The sequence below is a fragment of the Oncorhynchus masou genome, chromosome 13 (assembly GCF_036934945.1).
Source record: "Oncorhynchus masou masou isolate Uvic2021 chromosome 13, UVic_Omas_1.1, whole genome shotgun sequence".
Classification (NCBI taxonomy): Eukaryota; Metazoa; Chordata; class Actinopteri; order Salmoniformes; family Salmonidae; genus Oncorhynchus; species Oncorhynchus masou.
This window is the reverse complement of record NC_088224.1, coordinates 50,315,541-50,342,039: the sequence shown is the minus strand read 5'-3', so window position 1 is coordinate 50,342,039 and position 26,499 is coordinate 50,315,541. Positions and strand designations below refer to the sequence as shown.

General features: G+C 41.5%; 1 protein-coding gene across 1 annotated transcript; it reads right to left on the bottom strand.

Moving 5' to 3' along the window:
• Positions 1-104: 104 nt before the first annotated feature.
• LOC135552508 (RNA-binding protein FUS-like) lies at positions 105-25,639 on the bottom strand. The gene is made up of 16 exons (XM_064984181.1): positions 25,535-25,639; positions 24,755-24,785; positions 23,954-23,990; positions 23,781-23,847; positions 23,601-23,688; positions 23,326-23,429; positions 21,321-21,468; positions 15,037-15,071; positions 14,445-14,477; positions 14,127-14,272; positions 11,892-12,021; positions 11,702-11,806; positions 1,262-1,373; positions 1,036-1,115; positions 753-888; positions 105-504 (listed from the first exon to the last, which is right to left on the bottom strand). The coding sequence occupies exons 1-16, from the start codon at positions 25,542-25,544 to the stop codon at positions 465-467; spliced, it is 1,302 nt and encodes a 433-aa protein (XP_064840253.1). The 5' UTR covers positions 25,545-25,639; the 3' UTR covers positions 105-464.
• Positions 25,640-26,499: the final 860 nt, after the last annotated feature.

Below are 26,499 nucleotides of genomic sequence, written 5' to 3'. Positions count from 1 at the left end.
GACATGCTTAATTACGTTGCTAGCATTTGACAATTAATACCCACACATTCAATATGTACGTAGATTCCCACTAGAACTTTGAAGTAAAACATACAGGAAGACACTAAGATCAGAACAGTTTAATATCATTTGGAAAAAAGAGAAACCCAAGTAAAACAGTTCATTTCAATTTTACAAAACAATGATACGAAGTCTTAGAAGTCTACCTCACAATGCCTGGACTTAGAATCGGGGAAATGAAAATAAACAAAAAAACATGACATTTGACCCTGCCCACTTCAACAACCCTGCTTATCAGCCCAAAAGCCCTTTCACAGTAGTTGCACATCTTTACCCTGACCTACCGACAAGACAGATCAGAAGCAGTACATGTGATGCATTGGTAATGAAAGGAATGCAAATCAAAGTGTATATCAACCCCCCCCCCCCTAACCCCTGGGCTGGAATGGTGTCCATGTGAATCCTTAGTATGGCCGGTCTCTTCTGTCTTCTCTATGGTCACCTCTGAGGGAAGAAAACAATAGACCCATAGTAAATTATACCATACCATGAAGGCATTGGCATTCAGTCAGATAATGCCGACTGGTGTTCAGCTAGCTTAATATAAAAATCACGCATTACTACGAGAGCAAAAAAAAAAGAAAAAAAAAAGTTAACTGTAGAATATTGAATTAGGTTCTTTCACATCTCAGGTATACCCTCTTCTGGTCAAATATTGAACTGCATGGGAGGGAAATGACTAATCAATTTACCTTCCTCCCATCTTGTAGCCCCTGTCACCACCATATCCACCTCCGCCATAACCACCGCGGTCACCTCCATGGAATCCCCCACGGCCTCTGTAGCCGCCGCCCCTGTCACCACCAAACCCTCTGCCGCCACCACGATCTACAAACATAAGCCAGCTGTTAGAGCAAGTTCTCCAACCGAGAAGAGGTAGTTTATAGTATTAGTGGTTAAACGACTCAACTTCCCCCTATAGTCTACTTGAAACCCAGTTCTCTCAACCACAGGCTCATAGCCATCATTACATACCTCCTCCGCTGTCCCCTGGTTTCGGTGTGCCACACTTGTTGCATTCGTATCGTCGCGCAAAGTTCATGTTGCCACAAGAACTGAAAAGGAGAGGAACAATTGTCAACCATCAAAGATGTAGCCACTTCATATGAGAACATAATTTAGTGGCACATACAATGGATGACTAATGAAAATTGTTTTAATTGCACCTGTCCTGCTTCAAACAAAATATTGCAATAAATACCTGTTAGGACATGGCCAGTCCCCTCCCTTAATGTCAAAGTTGGGTCCACCACCACCTCCTCCTCCTCCTCCTCCTCCTCCAAACCCACGTCCACGACCACGGCCTCCAAAACCTAAATAGCGACATCAAATACCACTTGCTTCAACAACGGGGTTCAAAGAAAGCTCAGTTCATTCTTTAGGAGTAATTTCCCAGAAACAAATAATTAGTCTTGCTTGCAAAAGCAGAAACACTATAAATATACCACTTACTTCTGACTTCTATTTATTAGTTTGGCTTGCAGGAGTCCCCACTTTAAAATATTACACATTTCTTATTATAGTTATTCTTTAGCACTCCTCTTACACCATTTAAGCTAGAAACGTCGTTAACTTTAAAATGTGTAGACTGGTCTTGCTTGTATGCAACTGATACCTTCTATACTTTTTAAACTATTTGTCTAACTTTTTAAGCATTCTGAAAAAGGTCCCATTGTGACAGGACATCCAACATTCCATTCCCTGTAAATGCAATAATGCAACTTGATACAAATCAGCTAGTTTGACACTTTGCCAACTTAGAGAAGTTTGTATAAAATATTTTTCTGCTCTGCTATTAAAATCTGAACAATCATAATCTACCGATCAAACAAAAGTTTTTTTAACAGCATCAATAACATTTCTGCAAACTTTTAACAAAATTGAACACTTCACAAGTTAAGTCTTATTCTAACTCTCTACTTCTCCGCTATTCAAATCTGATATCAAAACAAAATATATGCTACCAATCTAAAATATATAAAAAAATACAGCGGATTTAGAAAACTCATTACCTTTCTGCCAAGCAAGTGTAATTGAAGTGTTGCAAGACTTTCAACTTAAACTTAGAAGGTATGACATCTTGGTCTACTTCTCTGCTATACAAATCAAAAATCTGAACAAATATTTACTACCAATCAAAAGTTATAGCTGTTTGTCAGTGTTGATTGACAAAAAGTAGCTAGCTAACGTCAGCTTAACTATGGATAGTCACAGATGAGCCCATGGGGGAGCATCGGCAAATGAGGGTGAATAGGGTGATTGAATTTTGAACAATAGTGTAATGAAGGGGTTGGAACCCTATTATAATTGTTAGGAGAATTATTTTTTTTTTTATGTTTGGAGCGCTATAGCTCTGAAGTGGTAAGGCATACACATATCAAACTTTGTGCATAATTTTACACCATCCCACAAATACATCTGGTGCAACTACCAAATAGTGGTGCTATAAACCACCTTCGACTTCAAAGAGGTTAGCCCCGCCTCCTCATTCAACCTACAGTCTTGGAATTTGGAACAAAGGTTACTCTACCCAAGGAACAAACTTGCCTCTTGGACCAATGGATCAGCCGCCATTTTGAAAATGGAGTATGTGTCATCTTTTGACACCACTAAACAGATTTCTCCAAAACTTGTACAGTACCTATAGACCAATATCTTCATATGTATAATTAAAACTGGGCCTGGAACTGGTTCAGGGAACAGAACCGAAAAATAAAATGTGAAGGATCAAACAGAACCTGGAACGAAAGTGATCCATACTGTTCCGGAACAGAAACGCTATTTTACGCTCCAGGCATTGTTTTCCTATTCCCACAACAAAACGCCTATGGAAAGCCCTCTGTCACTCAAAACAAATGGGCGTCTGCTTGCAAGCTTAAAATCTTTTCCAGAGCGTGTGCAGGCTACCTTCCCCTCGCCCTTCTGAAGCATATGCTACTGTAATGACGTTACAAGCTTGATTTAGAAGGCAAGATAATCTGAATTAGCTAGGATACTATAGGCCTATTGATCACATTTCACAAAATACACAAGCTGGTCAGCTAGCTAATTTAAGATTATTAGTTACCTAGCTCAAAGAACATTCAAAAGTTCCTACACAGAAGCCACTCCTAAGTATAATTCCATGTGGACCGAATTTAGAGAACGCATGACATACTGTAACAAGATGCCCAGCGAGTCAAGCCTCTGCAACCCTCTTGCACCCCCCCCAAACTGTCGCATCATGCACCATAAATTGGACAGGCAAGTGTAGTCTACCATGCATGAAAAAAAACTGTACTGAACAAAAATATAAAGGGAACATGTCAAGTGTGGGTCCAATGTTTCATGATCTGAGATAAAAGATCCCAGCAATTTTCCATACACACAAAAAGTGTCTGCGATTGTGCCTGCGATGTTGTGTCTGCGATGTTTACATCCCTGTTAGTGAGCATTTCTCATTTGCCAAGATAATCCATCCACTTGATAGGTGTGGGATATCAAGAAGCTTATTACACAGATGCACCTTGTGCTGGGGCCAACAAAATGCCTCTAAAATGTGCAGTTTTCCACAAAACTCCACATTGAGGGGGTGTGCAATTGGTATGCTGACTGCAGGAATATCCAGAGCTGCCAAATAATTTAAGGTTAATTTCTCTACCATAAGCCGCCTCCAACGTTGTCTAAGAGAATTTGGCAGTACGTCCAACCGGCCTCACAACCACAGACCACATGTAACCACGCCAGCCCAGGAACTCCACATCAAGCTTCTTCACCTGTGGTATCGTCTGAGTGGAGCCACCTGGAGGACAGCTGATGAACTGAGGAGTATTTCTGTCTGTAATAAAGGTTTCTTTGTGGGGAAAAACTCATTATGATTGGCTTGGCTATGCCCTCCCATGGCTCCATGGCTGCACCCCTGCCCAGTCATGTGAAATCCATAAATTAGGGCTTAATGTATTTAAATTGACTGAATTCAGTAAAATCGTTGAAATTGTTGCGTTTTTGTTCAATATACTTCCATGTGTGTCTTCAGAAACTATTCATGCGCCTTGATTTATTCATACATTTTGTTGTGATCTAGCCTGAATTCAAAATGGATGAAAATAAAATAATTCTTACCCATCCACACACAGGACCCCATAATGACCAACAGATCCACTGATATCGCAATCAAGACTGCCCTTTCCCACCTGGACAAAGGGAACACCTATGGGAGAATGCTGTTCATTGACTACAGCTCAGCATTCAACACCATAGCGCCCATGAAGCTCATCACTAAGCGAAGGGGACTCTGGAACTGGACTTCCTGACGGGGAGCCCCAGATAGTAAGGGTTGGCAACAACACGTCTGCCACACTGATCCTCAACACTGGGACCCCTCAGGGGTGTGTACTTAGTCCCCTCCTGCACTCCCTGATCACCCACAACTGCGTGGCCAAACGACTCCAACACCATCAAGATTGATGACACAAGTGGTAGACCTGATCACCGACAACGATGAGACAGCGTACAGGGAAATCAGAGACCTGGCATTGTGGTGCCAGGACAACAACCTCTCCCTCAATGTGAGCAAGACAAAGGAGCTGATTGTGGACTACAGCAAAAGGCGGGCCGGCCCCCATTAACATTGATGGGGCTGGAGCGGGTCGTGTGTGTCAAGTTCCTTGGTGTCCACATCACCAACAAACTATCATGGTTCAAACACACCAAGACAGTCATGAAGAGGGCACAACAACCCCTTTTCCCCCGCGTGAGACTGAAGATCCTCAAAAAGTTCTACAGCTGCACCATTGAGAGTATCCTGACTGGTTGCATCACCGCCTGGTATGGCATCTCTGCTCGGCATCTGACCGTACAGCCCAGTACATTACTGGGGCCAAGCTTCCTGCCCTCCAGGGCCTATATAATAGATGGTGTCAGAGGAAAGCCCGAAAAATTGTCAGACTCCATTCACCCAAGTCATAGACTGGTCTCTATGCTACCGCACGGCAAGCGGTACTGGAGCACCAAGTCTAGAGCCAAAAGGCTCCTTAACAGCTTCAACACCCAAGCCATAAGACTGCTGAACAATTAAATCAAAATGGCCCCCCCCATTTGTTTTGCACACTGCTGCTACTCGCTGTTTCTTATCTATGCAGCCACTTCACCCCTACCTACAAATTACCTCAACTCAATTACCTCACGCACACTGGCTCGGTACCGGTACCCCGTGCCTTCTTCAAGCCTTGTTATTCCATTGTGTTACTTTAGTTAAATTTGGTAAATATTTCCTTAACCAACAGAGCAATTCAAGAAGAATTAAGGTTTTGTAAAGTAAGCATTTCACTGGAAGGTCTACACTTGTATTCGGAGCAAGTGACAAAGTGAAAACATGTTATACATTTTTGCAAAATTTACAGATCATGTAAAGTACTCAACCTTGTGTCAATACTTTGTAGAAGCACCTCTGGCAGTGATTACAGCTTTGAGTTTCTGGTTAACCTCTTGAAACTCCCCATCCCGGATCCGGGATTGTGACTAAGCCTCAGGCTCATTAGCATAACGCAACGTTAACGATTTCTGAAAATCGCAAATAAAATTAAAATAATGCGTTTGCTCTCAAGCTTAGCCTTTTCTTAACAACACTGTCATCTCAGATTTTCAAAATATGCTTTTGAACCATAGAAATTGACTAATTTGTGTAAGAGTATGCAAAGCTAGCATAGCATTTTGTGTAGCATGTAGCACGCAACATTTTCACAAAAGCCAGATAACCAAATAAATAAAATAATTTACCTTTGAAGAGCTTCTGATGTTTTCAATGAGGAGACTCCCAGCCACATACCAAATGCGCAGTGTTTCCTGAAAGCGTCTGTGTGTAGGAGAAATCGTTCCGTTTTCTACATTGCGCCTGGCTACCGAAACGAACCGAAAATGCAGTCACCTACAACGTGAAACTTTTTCCGGATTATCTACATAATATCGACCGAAACATGGCAAACGTTGTTTGGAATCAATCCTCAAGGTGTTTTTTCACATATCTCTTCATTGACATGCAGTTCTTGGAAGCTTGCTTTCTCTCTGTGCCCCATGGAAAAATACTGGCAGGTGACTTTTGCGCACCAATTTCGGCGCAGGACACCGGGCGGACACGTGGTAAATGTGGTCTCTTATGGTCAATCTTCCAACGATCTGCCTACAAATACGTCACAATGCTGCAGACACCTTGGGGAAACGACAGAAAGGGCAGACTCATTCCTCTTGCGTTCACAGCCATATAAGGAGATCATGAAAGACAGAGCCTCAAAAATCCTTGTCATTTCCTGGATGCCAAGTCATCTTGGTTTTGCCTGAAGCTCACGTTAAAGGGCACGCACAGAGAAGATATTTGTATTTCTGGACACGTCAGAGTGTTTTCTTTCGAACAGTAGCAATTATATGCATAGTCGAGCATCTTTTTGTGACAAAATATCTTGTTTAAAACGGGAACGTTTTTCTTCCAAAAATGAAATAGCGCCACCATAAGTGTAAGAGGTTAAGTCTTCAAGAGCGTTCCACACTTGGACTGTGCAACATTTTCCCATGATTATTTTCCCATAATTCTTCAAGCTCTGTCAAATTGTTTTTTGATCAATGGTAGACAACTATTTTCAGGTCTTGCCATAGTTTTTTAAAACTTAAATCTACTTGGAAATTCTAACTCAGCCACAACGGAACACTCACCATCTTCTTGGTAAGTAACAAGATGTGGCCTTGTTTTAGGTTATTGTCTAGCTGAAAGGTGAATTCATCTCCCAGTGTCTGGTGGAAGTCATACAACCAGGCTTTGCAGGATTTTGCCTGTGCTTAGTTCCATTCCATTTCTATCCTAAAAAACTCCAGTCCTTCATGATTACAAGCATACCCATAACATGATGCAGCCACCACCACTATGCTTAAAAATATGGACAGCGGTACTCTAATGTGATGCATTCACAACAAACAAAGTTTGTATTCAGGACAAAATGTTAACTGCTTTGTCACATTTTTTGCAGTATTACTTTCAGTGCCTTGTTGTGAAAAGAATGTATGTTTTGGAATATTTTGTATTATGTACAGGCTTCCTTTTCCCTTTGTAATTTATGTTAGTATTGTGGAGTATCTACAAAGTGGTAGATCTAACCTCCATTTTCTCCAAACACAGCCATTAAACTCATTAACTGCTTTAAAGTCACCACTGGCCTCATTGTGAAATCCCTGAGCGGTTTCCTTCCTCTCCGGCAACGGAGTTCGAAACGACGCATGTATCTTTGTAGTGACTGGGTGTACTGATGCCATCCGAAGTGTAATTAATAACTTCACTATGCTCAAAAGGGACATTCAATGTCTGCTTTTTTTTATACCCATCTACCAATAGGTTCCCTTCTTTGAAAGGCATTGGAAAAACCTCCCTGGGTTTTCTGGTTGAATCTGTGTTTGAAATTCACTGCTCGACTCAGGGACCTTACAGATTTGTGTGTGGTACAGAGATGAGGTAGTCATTCAAAAATCATGTTAAACACTTATTGCACACAGAGCGAGTCCATGCAAGTTATGACTTGTTAAACACATTTGTACTCCTGAATTTATTTAAGGTATCCATATGAAAGGGGTTGAATACTTAACGCAAGACATTTCAGCTTTTCATTTTTAAAATTAATAAAAATAACGAAAAACAAATCCACTGACATTATGGGGTACTGTGTGTAGGCCAGTGACAAAGAAAATCTCAATTTAATCCACTTCAAATTCAGGCCGTAACAACAGAATGTGGGAAAAGCCAAGGGATGTGAATACTTTCTGAAGGCACTGTACTCCCATAGTTATTTTCACTGGTACCGGGCTACCATCAGAGGTGTCTTGTGGTCATCCTAGAGAAAAACGGACATGTGCGGGTTCTTGAGACGCTACAGACGTTTTGGTAAGAAGTCAGATTTTCGGACTGTCTCATGGTCTGACAAACACCCCCGTAGCACCGCCACCTTCCACCGCAGATGCAAAGGCTAATAAATTGGCTTTATATGCTGACCACACCGCCCGGCATTGTGTGCGTTGCAAAAAAATAAATATAAATATATATATATTAGATATATATAAAAAAAGCACACATACCTGTTGGTCAATAATTTCATTCAAACTGCTCACACGAGTGTCTGCGTAGCCAGGTGCTAAAAATACAACTTTGTACTATTTTAGATGCTTGACGGAGTGCAAGTCAATGGTTTTTAGGAGCATACTCCCACGTGGGAGATTGAGGGATGGAGTGGCAGGTGACCCTGATTCATTTGGTGGTGGTGATGCACATCAAAGTCAGTTGCCAACTGCCATATAAAATCCACATTAGAAGAATGAACAAGGAGAAGAACTTAAGTTGCCCCCTTTTTATTAAATTGTTACAGTAGAGAACACACAATTCTGTATGACTCAACATGGGCCAAAATTCTACAAAGAGCCAGTCCCCACCCAAAACAAATACACAAAAAGGACCATATACATCTCAGCTAAAATAACCCAATGTTTCTTTTCCAGGACAAATTAGCTATCAATAGCAAGCTACCTAAATATCCATGAATGTTTCGACCCGTCCCCAAATTAATATCGTTGGTTCACAGGTTTGGCATTTTAATGTCATGAACATGTCTGGTGGGGATAGACAATATACATGGCACAACACCAATTAGATTTCTGCGAGGGCACAGACATCAACTCTATGGGGTTATTAATACACAAGCGAATTTATCCCAATACTTTTGGTCCCCATAATATTAAGTTGCATGCACTCCCCCCACACCCCAATAGTTCTGGAGCTCACTGACTGACTGTATGCATGCATACATGCATATACACATTTTTTTTTATGTCTAAAATCCTGCGTGTGTATATTTTATATATATACATATATACATTTTTTTATGTCTAAAATCCTGCGTGTGTGTATATATACATACACACACACACACACACACACACATATACACATACATATATATACATATACGCATGATTTTAGACATAAAAAAAAAGACAATTACTCTTGATGGAAACCTTACTCCACCGTTATCTCAAAACTCTCTCAACCTGCGAGCCGGAGAGACGCGCCTTAGTCCCTACCAACTCCTACTCTTTCCTTAACATATATTGAGTATAGCAAACATTAGGAACACCAACCTGATTGAGTTTCACACACCCCTACCCATCAGGGAATGGATTCTACAAGATGTCGAAAGCCTTCCACTGGGATGCTGGCCCATCTTGACTCCAATGCTTTCCACAGTTGGGTCAAGTTGGCAGCATGTCCTTTGGGTGGTGGACCATTCTTGATACACATGGGAAACTTGAGCACAAACCAGTGCACCTGGTACCGACTCCATACCCTGTTCAAAAGCACTTCAATATTTTGTCTTGCCCATTCACCTTCTGAATGGCACACATACATAATCCATGTCAAGGCTTAAAAATTATTTGTTAACCAGTCTCCTCCCCTTCATCTACATTGACTGAAGTGGTTTTTAAAACTTCTTGTGACTCCCAAACCCGCATGCGGGAGCTTAATCAGCCTGAAACTAATTAGCATAACGCAACAGACAAATATCCCTAGAAAATATTCCTATTCATGAAAATCACAAATGAAATATACTGAGACACAGCTTAGCCTTTTGTTAATCACCCTGTCATCTCAGATTTTCAAAATATGCTTTTACAGCCAAAGCTAGACAAGCTTTTGTGTAGTTTATCGATAGCCTAGCATAGCATTTTGTCAATACTAGCAGCAGGTAACTTGGTCACGGAAATCAGAAAAGCAATCAAATTAAATCGTTTACCTTTGATGAGCTTCGGATGTTTTCACTCACGAGACTCACAGGTAGATAGCCAAAGTTCATTTTTTCCAAAAAGATTATTTTTGTAGGCGAAATAGCACGAAAACGGAAAAACAATATTTCAAATTAGCTCCATAATATCGACAGAAACATGGCAAACGTTTATAATCAATCCTCAAGGTGTTTCTCTAATATCTATTCGATAATATATCCGTCGGGACAATTCGTTTTTCAGTAGGACCGATTGGAGTAATGGCTACCTCTGTATTTTACGCGAGAGTTACCCTGGGAGTCATCAGGTGACCACTTACGCAATGTAGCCGCCTACGGCTATTCTTCAACATAAATACGTAAAACTACATCACAATGCTGTAGACACCTTGGGGAATACGTAGAAAGCGTAAGCTGGTTGATGGCACATTCACAGCTCAATAGGGACTCATTGGAACGCAGCGCTTTCAAAATATGGGGCACTTCCGGATTGGATTTCTCAGGCTTTCGCCTGCAACATCAGTTCTGTTATACTCACAGACAATATCTTTACAGTTTTGGAAACGTTAGTGTTTTCTATCCAAAGCTGTCAATTATATGCATATTCTAGCATCTTGTCCTGACAAAATATCCTGTTTAAAACGGGAACGTTTTTTCTCTCCCAAAAATGAAAATACTGCCCCTAGAGTTGCAACAGGTTTAACAAGTGACATCAATAGGATCATAGCTTTCACCTGGTCAGTCAGTCATGGAAATACCAGGTGTTCTTAGTGTTCTGTATACTCAGTGTATATAGATATTTAAAACGATTGAAACTCAGTCAGCATTTCGAAGTATATCACCCAAACCTGGTTCACGCCAGAGACACCAAATCATCGTTGACATGATCAGGCAATCCTATCCACAAAAATACTTAAGAGCTGAAGAAAATCAATTTTTCATCAAGGAAAATGTCCACCTAGTATTTAGCATCAAGATAATTTATTCCATTACCCATTAGGGGCATGCATCTTTCCCTTTCAAGACAATTCGATCTAGATACTTGGGCCACGGTAGGTATTCATTTGAAACGATGGAGGTGCGATTCTGTTGGACTAGAGTAACGAACCCATGAGATTTTGTTCGATGCGAATAAATGCGCTAACATTTGTTGCCAAAATATAAATATTCGAAAGAAAAGAAAAAAAACTTTCAGAGTGAAGTTCTCTTTTCCTTCCAGCCGCATTGACCATGTAGCACAGCTCTCAAAAGTGATTGCTGTCCTTGTTATGAAATCAACTTTACCCTGAATCTAAAAAAAAGGACTAAATTCAGTGTTTAAAGCAAAACTACTAAAACTATTGCTGATGGTGAACCTGAAGAATCAAAATAAAATCTAAATGATGTAAGCCCAGATCAGCAGGTAACCAAATTAGTAGCATACTATCATTCTGGTAAAACAGCATTTTCAACAGAGCATGATGACAATTACATTGGTTCACACCAAGCATCTGCACAGACGGTGCTCTCTGCCTGTGCAGAGCACATGCCACTTTGCCTTTCCGTGCTTCAAAGTGCCTTATTCGGTGGTAGTTAAAATAAGGAATAGTCCTACCGACCAGTTGGTCAGCATGCTGTGTGCAGAGTTGTACTGCCCGATGCATGCTACATTTGGGTTCTCAGAATGATCCACTCATATCTTCAATATTTGAACCAGATTCCGATTGGTATCTGAATTGTTATACCTTATTGCCAACCAATGATTTAAAGTTTATCTTTAGCACAAAGATAACCTTGTGTTTTTAGGAAACTCACCCGCGGGTAGTTACAGCAACATTTGAATGGTTTTTCACCAAAATGTGAATGAAACGTACCTCCTCCGCCACCTCTTCCTCCTCCTGCACCACCACCCCTCTGCGTGAACTCAGCTCTTCGGGTGGCAAAAGACACTTTGAGGGGTTTCCCTTGGAATTCTTTGCCTATAAGAAAATTAGACATGGATGAGAATGTAACATTAGAACTGAACACAGCATAAGCGCATGGGAATAAAGAGTACACCCTTACCGTCAAACCACTCAATGGCTGCTTTGGCGGAAGGTGGATCATCAAATGAGACCGTGGCCTCTCCTTTCAGTCTTCCAGTAGCCTTGTCAGAGTACAGGTTGATCATGGGCAGGCCAGTCTTCTTGTTCAACTATCAAGACAGGACACAAAGATTAACACTAGGACACAAATCTGGGTTGCCATTAAGACTGGGAATTGCCAGGGAACTCATGGTAAGTTATCACGACACTTAGGTGCCAACACATTATGTGCCAAAATCCCTGCTGCAGTGTGTGCAAACCTGGTCAAGAACTACAGAAAACGTATGATCTCTGTAATTGCAAAGGTTTCTGTACCAAATATTAAGTTCTACTTTTCTGATGTATCAAATACTTATGTCATGCAATAAAAAATTACTTAAAAATTCCATCTCTCACAGTTGAAGTGTACCTACAGTGGGGCAAAAAAGTATTTAGTCAGTCACCAATTGTGCAAGTTCTCCCACTTAAAAAGATGAGGCCTGTAATTTATCATCATAGGTACACTTCAACTATGACAGACAAAATGAGACAAAAAAAAAAATCCAGAAAATCACATTGTAGGATTTTTAATGAATTTGCAAATTATGGTGGAAAATAAGTATTTGTTCAATAACAAAAGTTTCAATACTTTGTTATATACCCTTTGTTGGCAATGACAGAGGTAAAACGTTTTCTGAAAGTCTTCACACACTGTTGCTGGTATTTTGGCCCATTCCTCCATGCAGATCTCCTCTAGAGTAGTGATGTTTTGAGGCGGTTGCTGGGCAACACGGACTTACAACTCCCTCCAAAGATTTTCTATGGGGTTGAGATCTGGAGACTGGCTAGGCCACTCCAGGACCTTGAAATGCTTCTTACGAAGCCACTCCTTCGTTGCCCGGGCGGTGTGTTTGGGATCATTGTCATGCTGAAAGACCCAGCCACGTTTCATCTTCAATGCCCTTGCTGATGGGAGGTTTTCACTCAAAATCTCACGATACATGGCCCCATTCATTCTTTCCTTTACACGGATCAGTCGTCCTGGTCCCTTTGCAGAAAAACAGCCCCAAAGCATGATGTTTCCACCCCCATGCTTCACAGTAGGTATGGTGTTCTTTGGATGCAACTCAGCATTCTTTGTCCTCCAAACACGACGAGTTGAGTTTTTACCAAAAAGTTCTATTTTGGTTTCATCTGACCATATGACATTCTCCCAATCTTCTTCTGGATCATCCAAATGCTCTCTAGCAAACTTCAGACGGGCCTGGACATGTACTGGCTTAAGCAGGGGGACACGTCTGGCACTGCAGGATTTGAGTCCCTGGCGGCGTAGTGTGTTACTGATGGTAGGCTTTGTTAATTTGGTCCCAGCTCTCTGCAGGTCATTCACTAGGTCCCCCCGTGTGGTTCTGGGATTTTTGCTCACCGTTCTTGTGATCATTTTGACCCCACGGGGTGAGATCTGGCGTGGAGCCCCAGATCGAGGGACATGTGGTCTTGTAGGTCTTCCATTTCCTAATAATTGCTCCCACAGTTGATTTCTTCAAACCAAGCTGCGTACCTATTGCAGATTCAGTCTTCCCAGGCTGATGCAGGTCTACAATTTTGTTTCTGGTGTCCTTTGACAGCTCTTTGGTTTTGGCTCTAGTGGAGTTTGGAGTGTGACTGTTTGAGGTTGTGGACAGGTGTCTTTTATACTGATAAGAATGTGCTTTTGCTCAGTTGACTAAACGCTGTAGCTAACTACCGCCGTCATGACACCTTCATTAATGAGCCAACTCAAAATTTGGTTGTGCTTGACTAAATTTCGGAAAATGCATTTGTAAACCTTTCCCCCACACAGTGTTATCAACAAAGTGGAGAGCTGCCAGCCAGCTCGAGGGAGGAAAATTGTACGCTAGTACAACGAGCCGGAGCTCTAGCCATTTCTCCTCGGCCAAGTCTTCCGATTGGCTCAATGCCAACTTCAGACGGCCGAGTCAAAAACCACAATGCGCCAATAGAAGCCTATTTTAGGGTCAATTCTTGTACCAACGTACTTTGACCTCAAATTGCGTGCACGGTATACAAAATGTGTGCAGGTGGACAGGTCTGATATTCCGCTCCCCGTCACTAGCAGCCATGCAAGTGTACAGGGAGACGCATTCCCCATCCAGAAACAATCCCTACATCCGAGCCACTTACATGAAATATCTAGGCCCTATGGGGTAGGGGCTAAGGTGTTGCCAATCCTTACCTTAATAATCCCAATCTGTTTGAAGTAGTTGCCCACTTCATCACTTGTGACATCTTCTCCCAGTCCCTGGACAAAGATGGTGTTGTTGTCAGAGTTGTCCTGCTCCCCACCGCTGCCGCTACCTTGGCTACCACCGCTACCTCCAGCTGGGGACAAACACAGAGGTACTAGTCAGCAGACGCATCACTTCAAACCACCTGTTCTGTGGCATTTGCTTGCGAGAGACTAGGCAGTGTTAGGCTGGCATAATTGCAGGAATAGTCAAACCCGAGATTGAATTTCAGGGTAGCAACAAGCAAACAAGCATGTGCAACTCACTTGGTTCATCCCTTGAGCCGTAGTCTCGAGGACCTGAAATACAACAAAGAGGAAAGGTGGGGAAAGCCATGAGAACATGCACTTTGTACACTACACAACTTCATTCAACATCCATACAATAATTCATCAACTCTACCAATAGTGTACACACGAGACTACGTTAACATTTAGAATAAGGCCGTTTACAGCTTTCTGCTGCAGTGTTGAGACAGTTGCGTCATTCATATAATCACTCAACACCTTGCAACATGGGCAGAAATGATTTGAGTTTAGAAGATAAAAAAATGTAAAAAAAGAAGCTCTCCAGTTTCATTCTTCGCCACAGCACACTTCTCATCCTTTGTCATTTACATTCAACCTTGTCCTCATGCAACAATACCATTATGTATAAACTTCAGGCTTTCTTGTGCTTAACCCTAAAGAGCATTTATGAGAAATCCCCCTCCCTAAGAACAATAGGTGGAGGTCTGAGGTTTTGACAACAAAATGGTGGCATTCAGTTTGTTCTGCTTTCTTTCCTACTCCCTTTTTCTCTTTTCCTAATCAACCTTTTTCCTCCCCAACCGAGACAGTTCTGATGCTCGTCACTTACCACCGAAATTTTTGTAGCCACCACGGTCACCACCTCTGCAGAGGAAAAATTGTAGATATGATGGGTTTTCTTTGTCCCAACAGAGCTCAAAGCTCCCCTACATCCCCATCAGTATGCACTCCTGCCATGGTGTGCGACTATCGTGGAAATGTCTTCCCACTCACATGGGAAAGTGTTAGGTCTGGGATGTTTTAAGATCAAAATGGACAAAACTAGGCAGAATGCCCACTATATACAGGTAGGTTCTGATGAGTGAAGGCTCTGATGGCTAATGGGTAAATTTAGATTGCTACAAAACCAGATTATCTTAAGAGTATTCAGTTGGATTTAGTTTTTGGATTTAAAAAAAAAGATGAGAAAAAAAAAAAAAGTACTGATAGGTCGAAATGGTTTGAATAGCTGCGGCACTCGACAAGTCGAGCGTTCTTCCATTGAGTGCTTATATATGAGTTCCATTAGCTGAGGTCCAAGTTTTATTTCATTCACTGATACCTGTAGTATAAAATGTAGATCCAAAGTTAACACAATACAAATGTCTCCATGTCAAATATACAACATTTGAATGAAACCTGTTGATGTACAGCAGCTTACAATGTTCCTTGGGTATAACTTGTGAAAATCAGGTCACTTCAATAACAGATCATTCTGGGGCATTGTTTAAGGCGCTCATGAGGCAGTTCTCAAAGCAACCGGGAGGGGCAAAAATAATCCTCATTCCAGCTATAATAGTCTTAACCATTCATTGGTACTCTGTGCGAAGTTTTCAATAGCGAAAAGCATCCATAAACAGCCAGCAGGATTTGTAGCAGATCTTAGGCCACGTTTGATATACATGTGCTGAAGCATTTACAATGCTCCTCTGATGTCTATTACTTGTCAGGAACCATGTAAAATGAAATCTCAATGGTCAGAAATTGAGAACGTGACAGCACTGCGGCAGAACTACTGTACTCGTTATTCAATGCCATTACCAAAGTGGTTGTTAAAAGCTTCCAGTTACAAATGTAGTCTTAATTTCAAATGATAGCCAAGGATAAGAAAAGTAACCTTGATAAAATAATGTTTAGGCTACAAGTTCTCTATACTGAAAGCTACTTGGCCAAGATCTATAATTGCTTGTCAACTACTAAAAGTTTCCAGAACTGCCATTGTAGATAGATTGCAATATGAACTGATGACTGGCAAGCAATAAAGTCCAGACTATTATATTCAACAGCCTTGTTAAATGAAGATGTACAAAAGCTGGGGTCTACAGGATCCTTGGCTGGTGAAGTGACGCAATCCTCAACACCCTATGTACTTCATAAAGGGGGTCAGGTGAGGTGTCCATTTAACTCCTTGCACCACAGGAGTCAGTAGCAGACACCCCATGTCATCTGTCCCACAAGCCATTTGAGCTTCACATGAATTGAAATTCGCTAGCAAGGCCATAATCAGCCAGAATGTTGCATGCATATTTATGATAGAGATGGAACACAGGTTATATCCTTACAAGTCATTTAAACCACAAATACAATTCTAATTCAATGAGTGAAGCATATAGCACATCTAGGGCTGGGCGATATCGAATTAATGTTTAAGCGCGATGTTCCAAATTCTGTATCTCAAGATAGTTTTTATTATTTTTTTATAAGCGCTGTGTCTTTTGGTCTCGTCTCCTTCACACAGACACCAAGCCCCTCAACCTGCCACTCACAACAAGACGAGATATACTATTAAGTAATTTAGGAAAGTATTCAGACCCCTTCCCATTTCATTAAAGCCCTTTTCTAAAATGGATTAAATAATTTTTTCCCAATCTACACACAATACCCCATAATGACAACACGAAAACAGGTTTTTAGAAATGTATTAAAAACAAACAGAAATACCTTCACATAAGTATTCAGACCCTTTGCTGTGATGCCTCGAAATTGAGCTCTGGTGCATCCCGTTTCCATTGATCATGCTTGAGATGCTTCTACAATTTCATAGGAGTCCACCTGTGGTAAATTCCTGTGGTAAATTCAATTCAAGGACAGCCCACTTGTAGTTAGCCAAAAGGCACCTAATGGACTTGAACCATGAGAAATTCTTCGGCCTGAATGCCAAGAATCACGCCTGGAAGAAACCTGGCACAATCCCTACGGTGAAGCAGGGTGGCAGCATTATGCTGTGGGGATTTTTCAGCAGCAGGGACTGGGAGACTAGTCTGGATCGAGGGAAAGACGAACAGAGCAAAGTACAGAGATCCTTGATGAAACCTGCTCCAGAGCGCTCAGGGCCTCAGACTGGGGTGAAGGTTCACCTTCCAACAGGACAACAACTAAGCACAGTCAAGACAATGCAGGAGTGGCTTTGGGGCAAGTCTCTGAATGCCCTTGAGTGGCCCAGCCAGAGGACGGGATTTGAACCTGAACAGCTCTGGAGACGTGAAAATAGTTGTGTAGCGACGATCCCCATCCAACCTTACAGAGCTTGAGGGTCTACAGAGAAGAATGGGAGAAAGTCCCCAAAGAGGTGTGACAGTCTTGTAGCGCCATACCCATTTAGGCTCGAGGCTGTAATTGCTGCAAAAGGTGCTTCAATAAAGTACTGAGTAAAAGGTCTGAATACGTTGTTTTTTCTTTTTACACACGCAAACATTTCTAAACACCTGTATCTGCTTTGTCATTATGGGTTAGTGTGTGTAGGAAAAAAACAATTTGAATTAGTTTTAGAACAAGGCTGTAACGAAATGTGGAAAAGGTTAATGGGTCTGAGAACTTTCCAAATGCACCGCATTTGCAAAATTATGTGGACACCCCCTCAAATTAGTGGCTTTGGCTATAAAAAAAAAAAAAAAAATCGAGCACACAGCCGCCATAGACAACCATTGGCAGAAGAATGGCCTTACTGAAGAGCTCAGTGACTTTCAACGCGGCACGGTCATAGGATGCCACCTTTCAATCAAGTCCGTCCTTAAGATTTCTGCCCTGGTCAACTGTAAGTGTTGTTACTGTGAAGTGGAAGCGTCAAAAAGCAACAAAAGGCTCAGCAGCAGAGTGGTAGACCAGAACGGGACCACAGTGATTTAGCGCCTAAAATAGTCTGCCCTCTGTTGCAACACACACGCCGGAGTTCCAAACTGCCTCTGGAAGCAACATCGAGCAGGTCTTGTGCTGTCGGGAGTTTCATGAAATGAGATTCCATGGCAAAAAAACCTGCACACAAACCTAAAATCACCATGCACAATTCCAAGCAAGCTGCTCAAGTTGTGTAAAGCTCTCCGCCACTGGACTCTGGAAACACGTTCTCTGGAGTGATGAATCACACGACCTGCCCCAATGCATAGTGCCAACTGTAAAGCTTGGTGGAGGGGGAATAAGGGTCTGGGCTGTTTTTAATGGTTTGGGCTAGGCCCCTTAGTTCCAGTGAAGGGAATCTTAACGTTATAACTTTCAACAATTCTGTGCTTCCAACTTTGTGGCAACAGTTTGGTGAAGGCCTTTTCCTGTTTCAGCATGACAATGCCCCCAGGCACAAAGCAAGGTCCATACAGAAATGGTTTGTCGACATCGTTGTGGAAGAAATTGACTTGCCTGCACAGAGCCCTGACCTCAACCCCATCGAACACCTTTGGGATGAATTGCAATGCCGACTGCCCGACCTCACTAACGCTGTTGTGGCTGAATGGAAGCAAGTCCACCCAGCTGTTGCAACATCTAGTGGAAATCCTTCCCAGAAGAGTGAAGGCTGTTATAGCTGCTTGGGGGTATCTACTCCATATCAATGACCACGATTTTGGAATGAGACGTTTGATGAGCAGGTGTCCACATACTTTTGGCCATGTAGTATAACTTTGTCCTCTGACAAGCAGTTTTAAAATACTACATGCATTTGATGTTGTCTAACAGAATCTTTCATATTGACTAACGCTTACATTATTTTACAGTAATAGACAAGAACTTACCCTTATGTCTCAACTCCCAAAATGTAGAACAGAGCAGACCCTACTAAAAACAAGAGTATCAACAAACCTGTTGAATAACATGAATGCTCAGTTTGTCGCGTGCAGCACCATGTACCGCTAGCATAATTTTAGCCAGACTTACTGTATGTGCTAGCTGACTGGTCTGTTTCATAAAGGCTCAATGAGCATAACAAGACGCATTTACAGTTGATGTCAAAAGTTTACATAGACCTTAACCAAATACATTTAAACTCAGTTTCACAATTCCTGACATTTAATCCTAGTAATAAAAAAAAAACTCTTAAATCAGTTAGGATCACCACTTTATATTAAGAATGAAATGTCAGAATAATAGTAGAGTGAGATTTATTTCAGTTTTTATTTCTTTCATCACATTCCCAGTGGGTCAGAAGTATTTGGTAGCATTGCCTTTAAAATTGTTTAACTTGGGTGAAACGCTGTGTAGCCTTCCACAAGACTCCCACAATAAGTTAGGTGAATTTTGGCCCATTCCTCCTGACAGAGCTGGTGTAACTGAGTCAGGTTTGTAGGCATCCTTGCTCACACAAACACTTATTCAGTTCTGCCCACAAATTTTCTATAGGATTTAAGTCAGGGCAACTTTGGAAGTATGCTTGGAGTCATTGTCCATTTGGAATACCCAATTGTGACCAAGCTTTAACTTCCTGACTGAGGTCTTGAAATATTGCTTCAATACATCCACAATTTTCCTACCTCATGATGCCATCTATTTTGTGAAGTGCACCAGTCCCCCCTGCAGCAAAGCACCCCCACAACATGATGCTGCCACCCCTGTGCTTCACAGATGAGATGGTATTCTTCGGCTTGCAAAACTCCCCCTTTTTCCTCCAAACATAGCGATGGTCATTATGGCTAAATAGTTATATTTTTGTTTCAACAGACCAGAGGATGTCTCCAAAAAGTACGATCTTTGTCCCCATGAGCAGTTGCAAACCGTAGTCTGGCTTTTTTAATTGGTGTTTTGGAGCAGTGGCTTCTTCCTTGATAGGAGACAGAACGAGTCTCCTTCCTGAGCGGTATGACGGCTGCGTGGTCCCATCGTGTTTATACTTGCGTGCTATTGTTTGTACAGATGAACGTGGTACCTTCAGGCGCTCCCAAGGATGAACCAGACTTGTGGAGGTCTACACATTTTTTTCCTAACGTCTTGGCTGATTTCCCATGATGTCAATCAAAGAAGCACTGAGTTTGAAGGTAGGCCTTGAAATACATCCACACCTACAATTGATGTCAATTAGCCTATCAGAAGCCTCTAAAGCCATGACATAATTTTCTGGAATTTTCCAAGCTGTTTAAAGGCAGTCAACTTAGTGTATGTAAACGTCTAACCCACTGGAATTGTGATACAGTGAATTATAAGTGAAATAATCTGTCTAAACAATTGTTGGAAAAATTACTTGCGTCAAGCAAAGTAGATATCCTAACCGACTTGCCCAAACTATAGTTAACACAATTTGGGGAGTGGTTGAAAAATGAGTGTTAATGATTCCAACCTAAGTGTATGTAAACTTCCGACTTCAACTGTATATAAAGGAATGGTCAACTTGTTCTCATTCTGAAAAATAAGCATCTTATCCAGGTAGGCCACCTGATTCCAATATTTAAACTAAGTGAACAGGCAGGCTGTTCCAAGAGCTGTAGATGGACATGCGGGTCTATTAATAACAGTTCAACTGTTCTACCTTGTTAGCAAGCAAATAGATCTTAAAATAAAAAAGATCCCCTGGCTACTCGCTAGCACATGGGCTTGTGCCTGCTACAATAAGTTGGTCATTATTAGTGGATGTGTGTGGTTAAATTTTTTAACAAACAAATTTTTCATGCAGACTTGAAAGCCAGAAATCTGTGTTTATTGCAAAAAAGCAGGTGAAACTATTTTGATAAAATAATGGTTCTTATGGTTGTGGAAGGCTTATTTGTAACCTTGGTATAATTTTACAAGCCCTGAATTCATTAGATTATTCCTGACCACTTGAAATGCAGTGTGTTGACCTTTAACTGTGCAACAAAGCGTAGAGAGAACTTATAAAAAATCGAGATATCATTAAATCGTCCATGAGTTAGAAAAATAATCTAAATATGAGTTTAGGCCATATCGCCCAGCCCTAGGCACATCCCAGGTAAAAATGGGTGTGGGGGGAGGGGGGCGTATAGCAGGAAGGGGTAGGGGGTGACAAGGTATTAGTCCATGTGGATGAGGTGTGGGGTGATGGATCAGAATGGGTTACGTCATGCATTGCGTTGGAAGGAACATCTACCTGGCATGGGTGTTGCAGAAGTACCTTGCGGGTGGTCACGCTCTGGAACTTACCCCATACCGGATGGAGGGCCGCCTCTTCCACCCCTGTCGTATCCCCCGCGCTCGTACCCACCACGCCCTCGGCCTCTATACCCGTCAGAAGAGCCCCTGTCTGAGCTCCCATCATCTCCACCATACCTCCTGCCCTGACCGCCTTCACCTGGGGCAAAACACAGGCACACAAGCCTTTTGAGTTATGTGGTGTTGTCTTTCTTTGCGCACATTTGTATTTCCTGTTATATATGAATGGCACGTTGTTTTATATGTATGAGATTTTTCTGCAATGAAGCAATTTTTTTTTTTTAAACGGGTGTCATTCAGACGACATCTTAAACAGTCCAGAGTCTGGCCGATCAACCTTGGCTATAAAATCGGTGATCCTCCAAATCATAATAACAGACTGAAAAAATATAAGTATGCAGATCTTTGCAGGCCATTTGAGCAAGAAAAATCATTGCCATGTAATATATACAGTGCATACGGAAATTAATCAGACCCCTCGACTTCCCACATTGTCATGCTACAGCCGTATTCTAAAATGTATTACATTTGTCCCGCCCCTAAATCTACACACAATAACCCATAATGACAATGCAAAAAAAAAAAAAAAAAGGTTGACATTTTTGCAAATGATTTGAAATGAAAAACTTTAAATATCACATTTACATAAGTATTCAGACCCTTTACTCAGTACTTTGTTGAAGCACTTGTCAGCCTCGAGTCTTCTTGGGTATGACGATACAAGCTTAGCACACCTGTATTTGGGGAGTTTCTCCCATTCTTCTCTGCAGATCCTCTCAAGCTCAGTCAGGTTGGTAGGGGAGCAACACTGCACAGCTATTTTCAGGTCTCTCCAGAGAGGTTTGATCAGGTTCAAGTCCAGGCACTGGCTGGGGCACTCAAGGACATTCAGAGACTTGTCCTGAAGCCACTCCTGCGTTGTCTTGGCTGTGTGATTAGGGCCGTTGTCCTGTTGGAAGGTGAACCGTCGCCCAGTCTGAGGTCATGAGCACCCTGCAGCAGGTTTTCATCAAGAATCTCTCTGTACTTTGCTCCATTCATCTTTCCCTCAATCCAGACTAGTCTCCCAGTCACTGCTGCTGAAAAACTTCCCCCACAGCATGATGCTGCCACTACCATGCTGCACCGTTGGGATGGTGCCAGGATTCCTCCAGATGTGATTCTTGGCATTCAGGCCAAAGAGTTCAATCTTTGTTTCATCAGACCAGAGAATCTTGTTTCTTATGGTTTGAGAGTCCTTCAGGTGCCTTTTGACAAACTCAGTGGGCTGTCATGTGCCTTTTACTGAGTGGCGGCTTCTGTCTGGCCAATCTACCACAAAGGCCTGATTGGTAGAGTGCTGCAGAGATGGTTGTCCTTCTGCATCACCACCCTGGAGCTCTGTCAGAGTGACTTGGGTTCTTGGTCACCTCCCTGACCAAGGCCCTTCTCCCCTGATTGCTCAGTTTGGCTGGGCGTCCAGCTCTAAGAAGAGTGTTGGTGGTTCCAAACACCTTTCATTTAAGGATGAGGCCATTGTGTTCTTGGGGACCTTCAATGTAGCAGACAGAGTGATTGGTACCTTTCCCCAGATCTGTGCCTTGACACAATCCTGTCTCAGAGCTTTATGGACAATTCCTTTGACCTCATGGCTTGGTTTTTGCTCTGACATGCACAGTCAACTGCGGCACCTTATATAAACATGTGTGTGCCTTCCCAAATCATGTCCAATAAATTGAATTTACCACAGGTGGACTCAAGTCAAGTTGTAGAAACATCAAGGATGATCAATGGAAACAGGATGCAGCGGAGCTCAATTTCAAGTCTCATCGTAAAGGGTCTGAATACATATGTTAAGTTTTTTAAATATATATATTTTTTAAACGTGTTATGGGGTATTGTGTGTAGATCGAGAAAAAAAAATATATTACCCATTTTAGAATAAGGTGTAACGTAATAAAACGAGAAGGGGTCTAAATACCTTCCGAATGCACTGTAAATTTATACAATAACTAACCTTCACTTCGACCTTTGTAGCCTCCTTGAGATTGTCCATAAGAGCCGCCACCAGCGGTGCCGCCATACGAACTTGGCTGACTGTATGACGACTTGTCAGCACCACTATACCGTGAGAAGTTTTCACAACAATTATTCCCGAGACACCAACAAATACTTTAATAATGAACAGAACAAATTACTGAAAGGTAACAATTGGAATGAGATTAGACCAGTAGAAAGGCAACGTACATAACGGCAAGGAATACTATGTTCATGTAGTGCCAGTGGCCTTACCCAGCAGCGGAATCCGAACCTTGTTGCCCATAGACATCATAGGCAGGCTGGCCATAGCTTGCTGCCTGTGTTTGGCCATAACCCTCAGCTGGAAAAACAAAAATGGAAACATTATGTATTAAAAATAGCAACTTCTAGACATCACATAATTTCCCAAGACTCTCCATAAATTGAACACACCAGACTGTCCATAGCCAGCATAACTCTGTCCACCATATGAGCCACTTCCATTTCCTTGACTGTAGCCCTGCAATACACATTTAATTGTCATTATATGAACAAAAGTGGGATGAAATTAACATAGAAAATAGTTTCATACAATACTCAGTGAGAAATTGAGGTGCCACACATACCGGCCCACCCTGCTGAGCTGGAGGATAAGATCCATAGCTGTGGGAGGGAGAGGTAAAGTTAGATAGAGATTCTCCTAAACTTTCGTATACTTCTTAGCCTGTAGTTCTGAAAGTAGCACGCACGAGCCAAAAGTGGTGCCCGAAAAATTGCATACTGTCTCACATGTGCACCACGGCATTGCCCTGCCCATATGTATAATCTCTAGGAATTCCATTTACCAGATGTAAAGTGAAATATGTCCCTTGCTATCAAATAAACATCTGAATCCAACTTGTCTGAACAACACCATATTCCTGTACATTTAGACAGCAGGCTGCCATAAGACCACACACATCACATTCTACCACTGTATACACAGCAGGAATATGGTGTGGTTGGGACAAATTGTATTCAGACTTATATTTCATAGCAAAGGTCACATTTCACGTCTGGTAAGTACAGTTCCTTGAGATTATATATTTGCCTCTTGCAGGAAACGTTTTTGTGCGTAGCCAGCTATATTTTGGTAGGGTTATTTTCCGTCGCCACCCATCAATATAATTCAGGGAGCCCAACCAATACAGACACCCTGTGTTGCGCCTCAAAGCTACCATAACTGGGGATGTGCCTACTATCAATTAATTTACCCCTTAAAAACATATCTTAATAGATATTTCAAGTGATAAAGCATTGTATGACTAATTTGATAGTTTACAAAAACTATTATGCAATTGCTTAAGTGGTAACTAAAAAGATAGCTTAGTTTCATGGCAACTTGAAAGCGCCGAGTGGCTAATGTATTCATTGTGATTTCACGTTACCTTTGAGCGCCAGGCTGACCGTAGCCCGAATCTGTGAACGAGAAGGATATGGGTGATTGGGTGGCAAAACTGCTACTACTAACTTTCGCTAGCTGGTTAGCCAATGAGCCATCTAACTGCTAGTTAGCCATTGAACAGGTCTCCGAATATGAATAGCAAAGATCATACCAATAGGACGTAAACCTGTAACGTTAGCTAACTTATCTCGCTATATTACTTTAGCTTATTTCGATATCAAGTAAACTTAGTTTGATAAGCTGTGACTTAAATTAATGTTGTTCCCATCTAAAGTGATCGTAAAGAATGAATGCAAGTCAATACGAAATGCATATAACTACCCGGTGGAAATAGCAGGCCTTGGATAGCTGACGTTAGCTAGCTAACTATCGTTGCTAATAATATGCGTGATACTCATAGACTAGCTAGCTAACGTGAGCTTGCTAGTTAGCACAGTGCTAACAGGACCACGCTGCACGACAAAAAAAATGGCGGTCAATTCTCATCTAAAAAGGGAAACTACACAAGGAAGATGGTTGAGCGAGTCAAAATAACTGAGTGTGATTTTACAAAAAGCGGCAGACGTTATTTTCGAAAGGGTAATAAATTCGCCAACAAACTATGGATAGTGTTCATTCTCTAATGGTCGCGCTTGAAAGCTGGCTAAACTAACGCTACTTTAACTAGCTGACTGAGCCAGCAGTCTCATTAAATGTTTTTTTTGTTATACAAATGTGAAACACAAAATTCATATTGAATACACTTAGTTCACAATAAACTTACCAGAGGCCATTCTCCTCCGTTCTTCTTATTTTTCTTTTTCGATGAATCAGTTTTCAACAAATTAAAAACCCGGTAACAACAGCGACAGTCGCACATACACTGCGGCAATTGTGAACTCTAACCTACTGCTGGGATGAACCAACTTTTGAGTACATTTACGTTTTTTCTTACGCATAATAATTTGAAACCAAGAAACCTTCAAAACATATGTGTTGAACATTGTTATGTTCGTATTGAATACATGTGTCATAACTAGTGACACGGCACATGTTATACAGTAGTTCGCTAAAAAGGAATACCCCTATTGTTAAATAATTGTGTGTTCCATGTAGAGCAGTTTTCTTCTTTCCCTTTGATTTCCATCTTCAACAGCCCATTGCGTTGGAACAATCTAGCCCAGAGGTTTGTACTGTAACGCAGAATTCAAGGATTTAGCTAATTTGCCAAAATATTCTGAAATAATTTAGTATTTTTTAGAAAGATGAAATTCAACTGGCCATTGTATCTTTGACTCAGCAACCAAAAATACATAAGTTTAGCTTTCTTTAAAGGGAAGTTCACTCACTGATTTCTGATGTAATATGAGTTGATTTGGAGTGTTTTATAACATGCTTAGACTAATTTTCATAATGCATTGTAGTCTATGGGAAGTGATGACAAAACAAAATATAAAAAACTGTTTGGGAGATCAACTACAATCACAGAAAGAGTACCAATAAAGCCACATGTAAAAACGTCCCCTTTAAAGAAACAAAATCTATATATATTTCTGGTTATCAAAGTTAGGGGATTGATCCGGCTTTGTAGTATACCCCCTTGTTGACCTTTTGTGTGTGTAATATACTTAAATTGATACTAGTTGTGACCAGTTATTATGCCTGTTCATCTCTGGTAAAGGGTAGACAGCAGCCACGTAGGGCCTCCATCCATCAAACATACTTTAATCTGGTCTTCTTGCATCCATC

Coding starts and splice junctions, on each gene's coding strand:
- LOC135552508 (XM_064984181.1), bottom strand. Junction 14,478..15,036: donor TGGCTACAAAAATTTCGGTG/GTAAGTGACGAG, acceptor GTTGTATTTCAG/GTCCTCGAGACTACGGCTCA. Junction 889..1,035: donor ACCAGGGGACAGCGGAGGAG/GTATGTAATGAT, acceptor TTATGTTTGTAG/ATCGTGGTGGCGGCAGAGGG.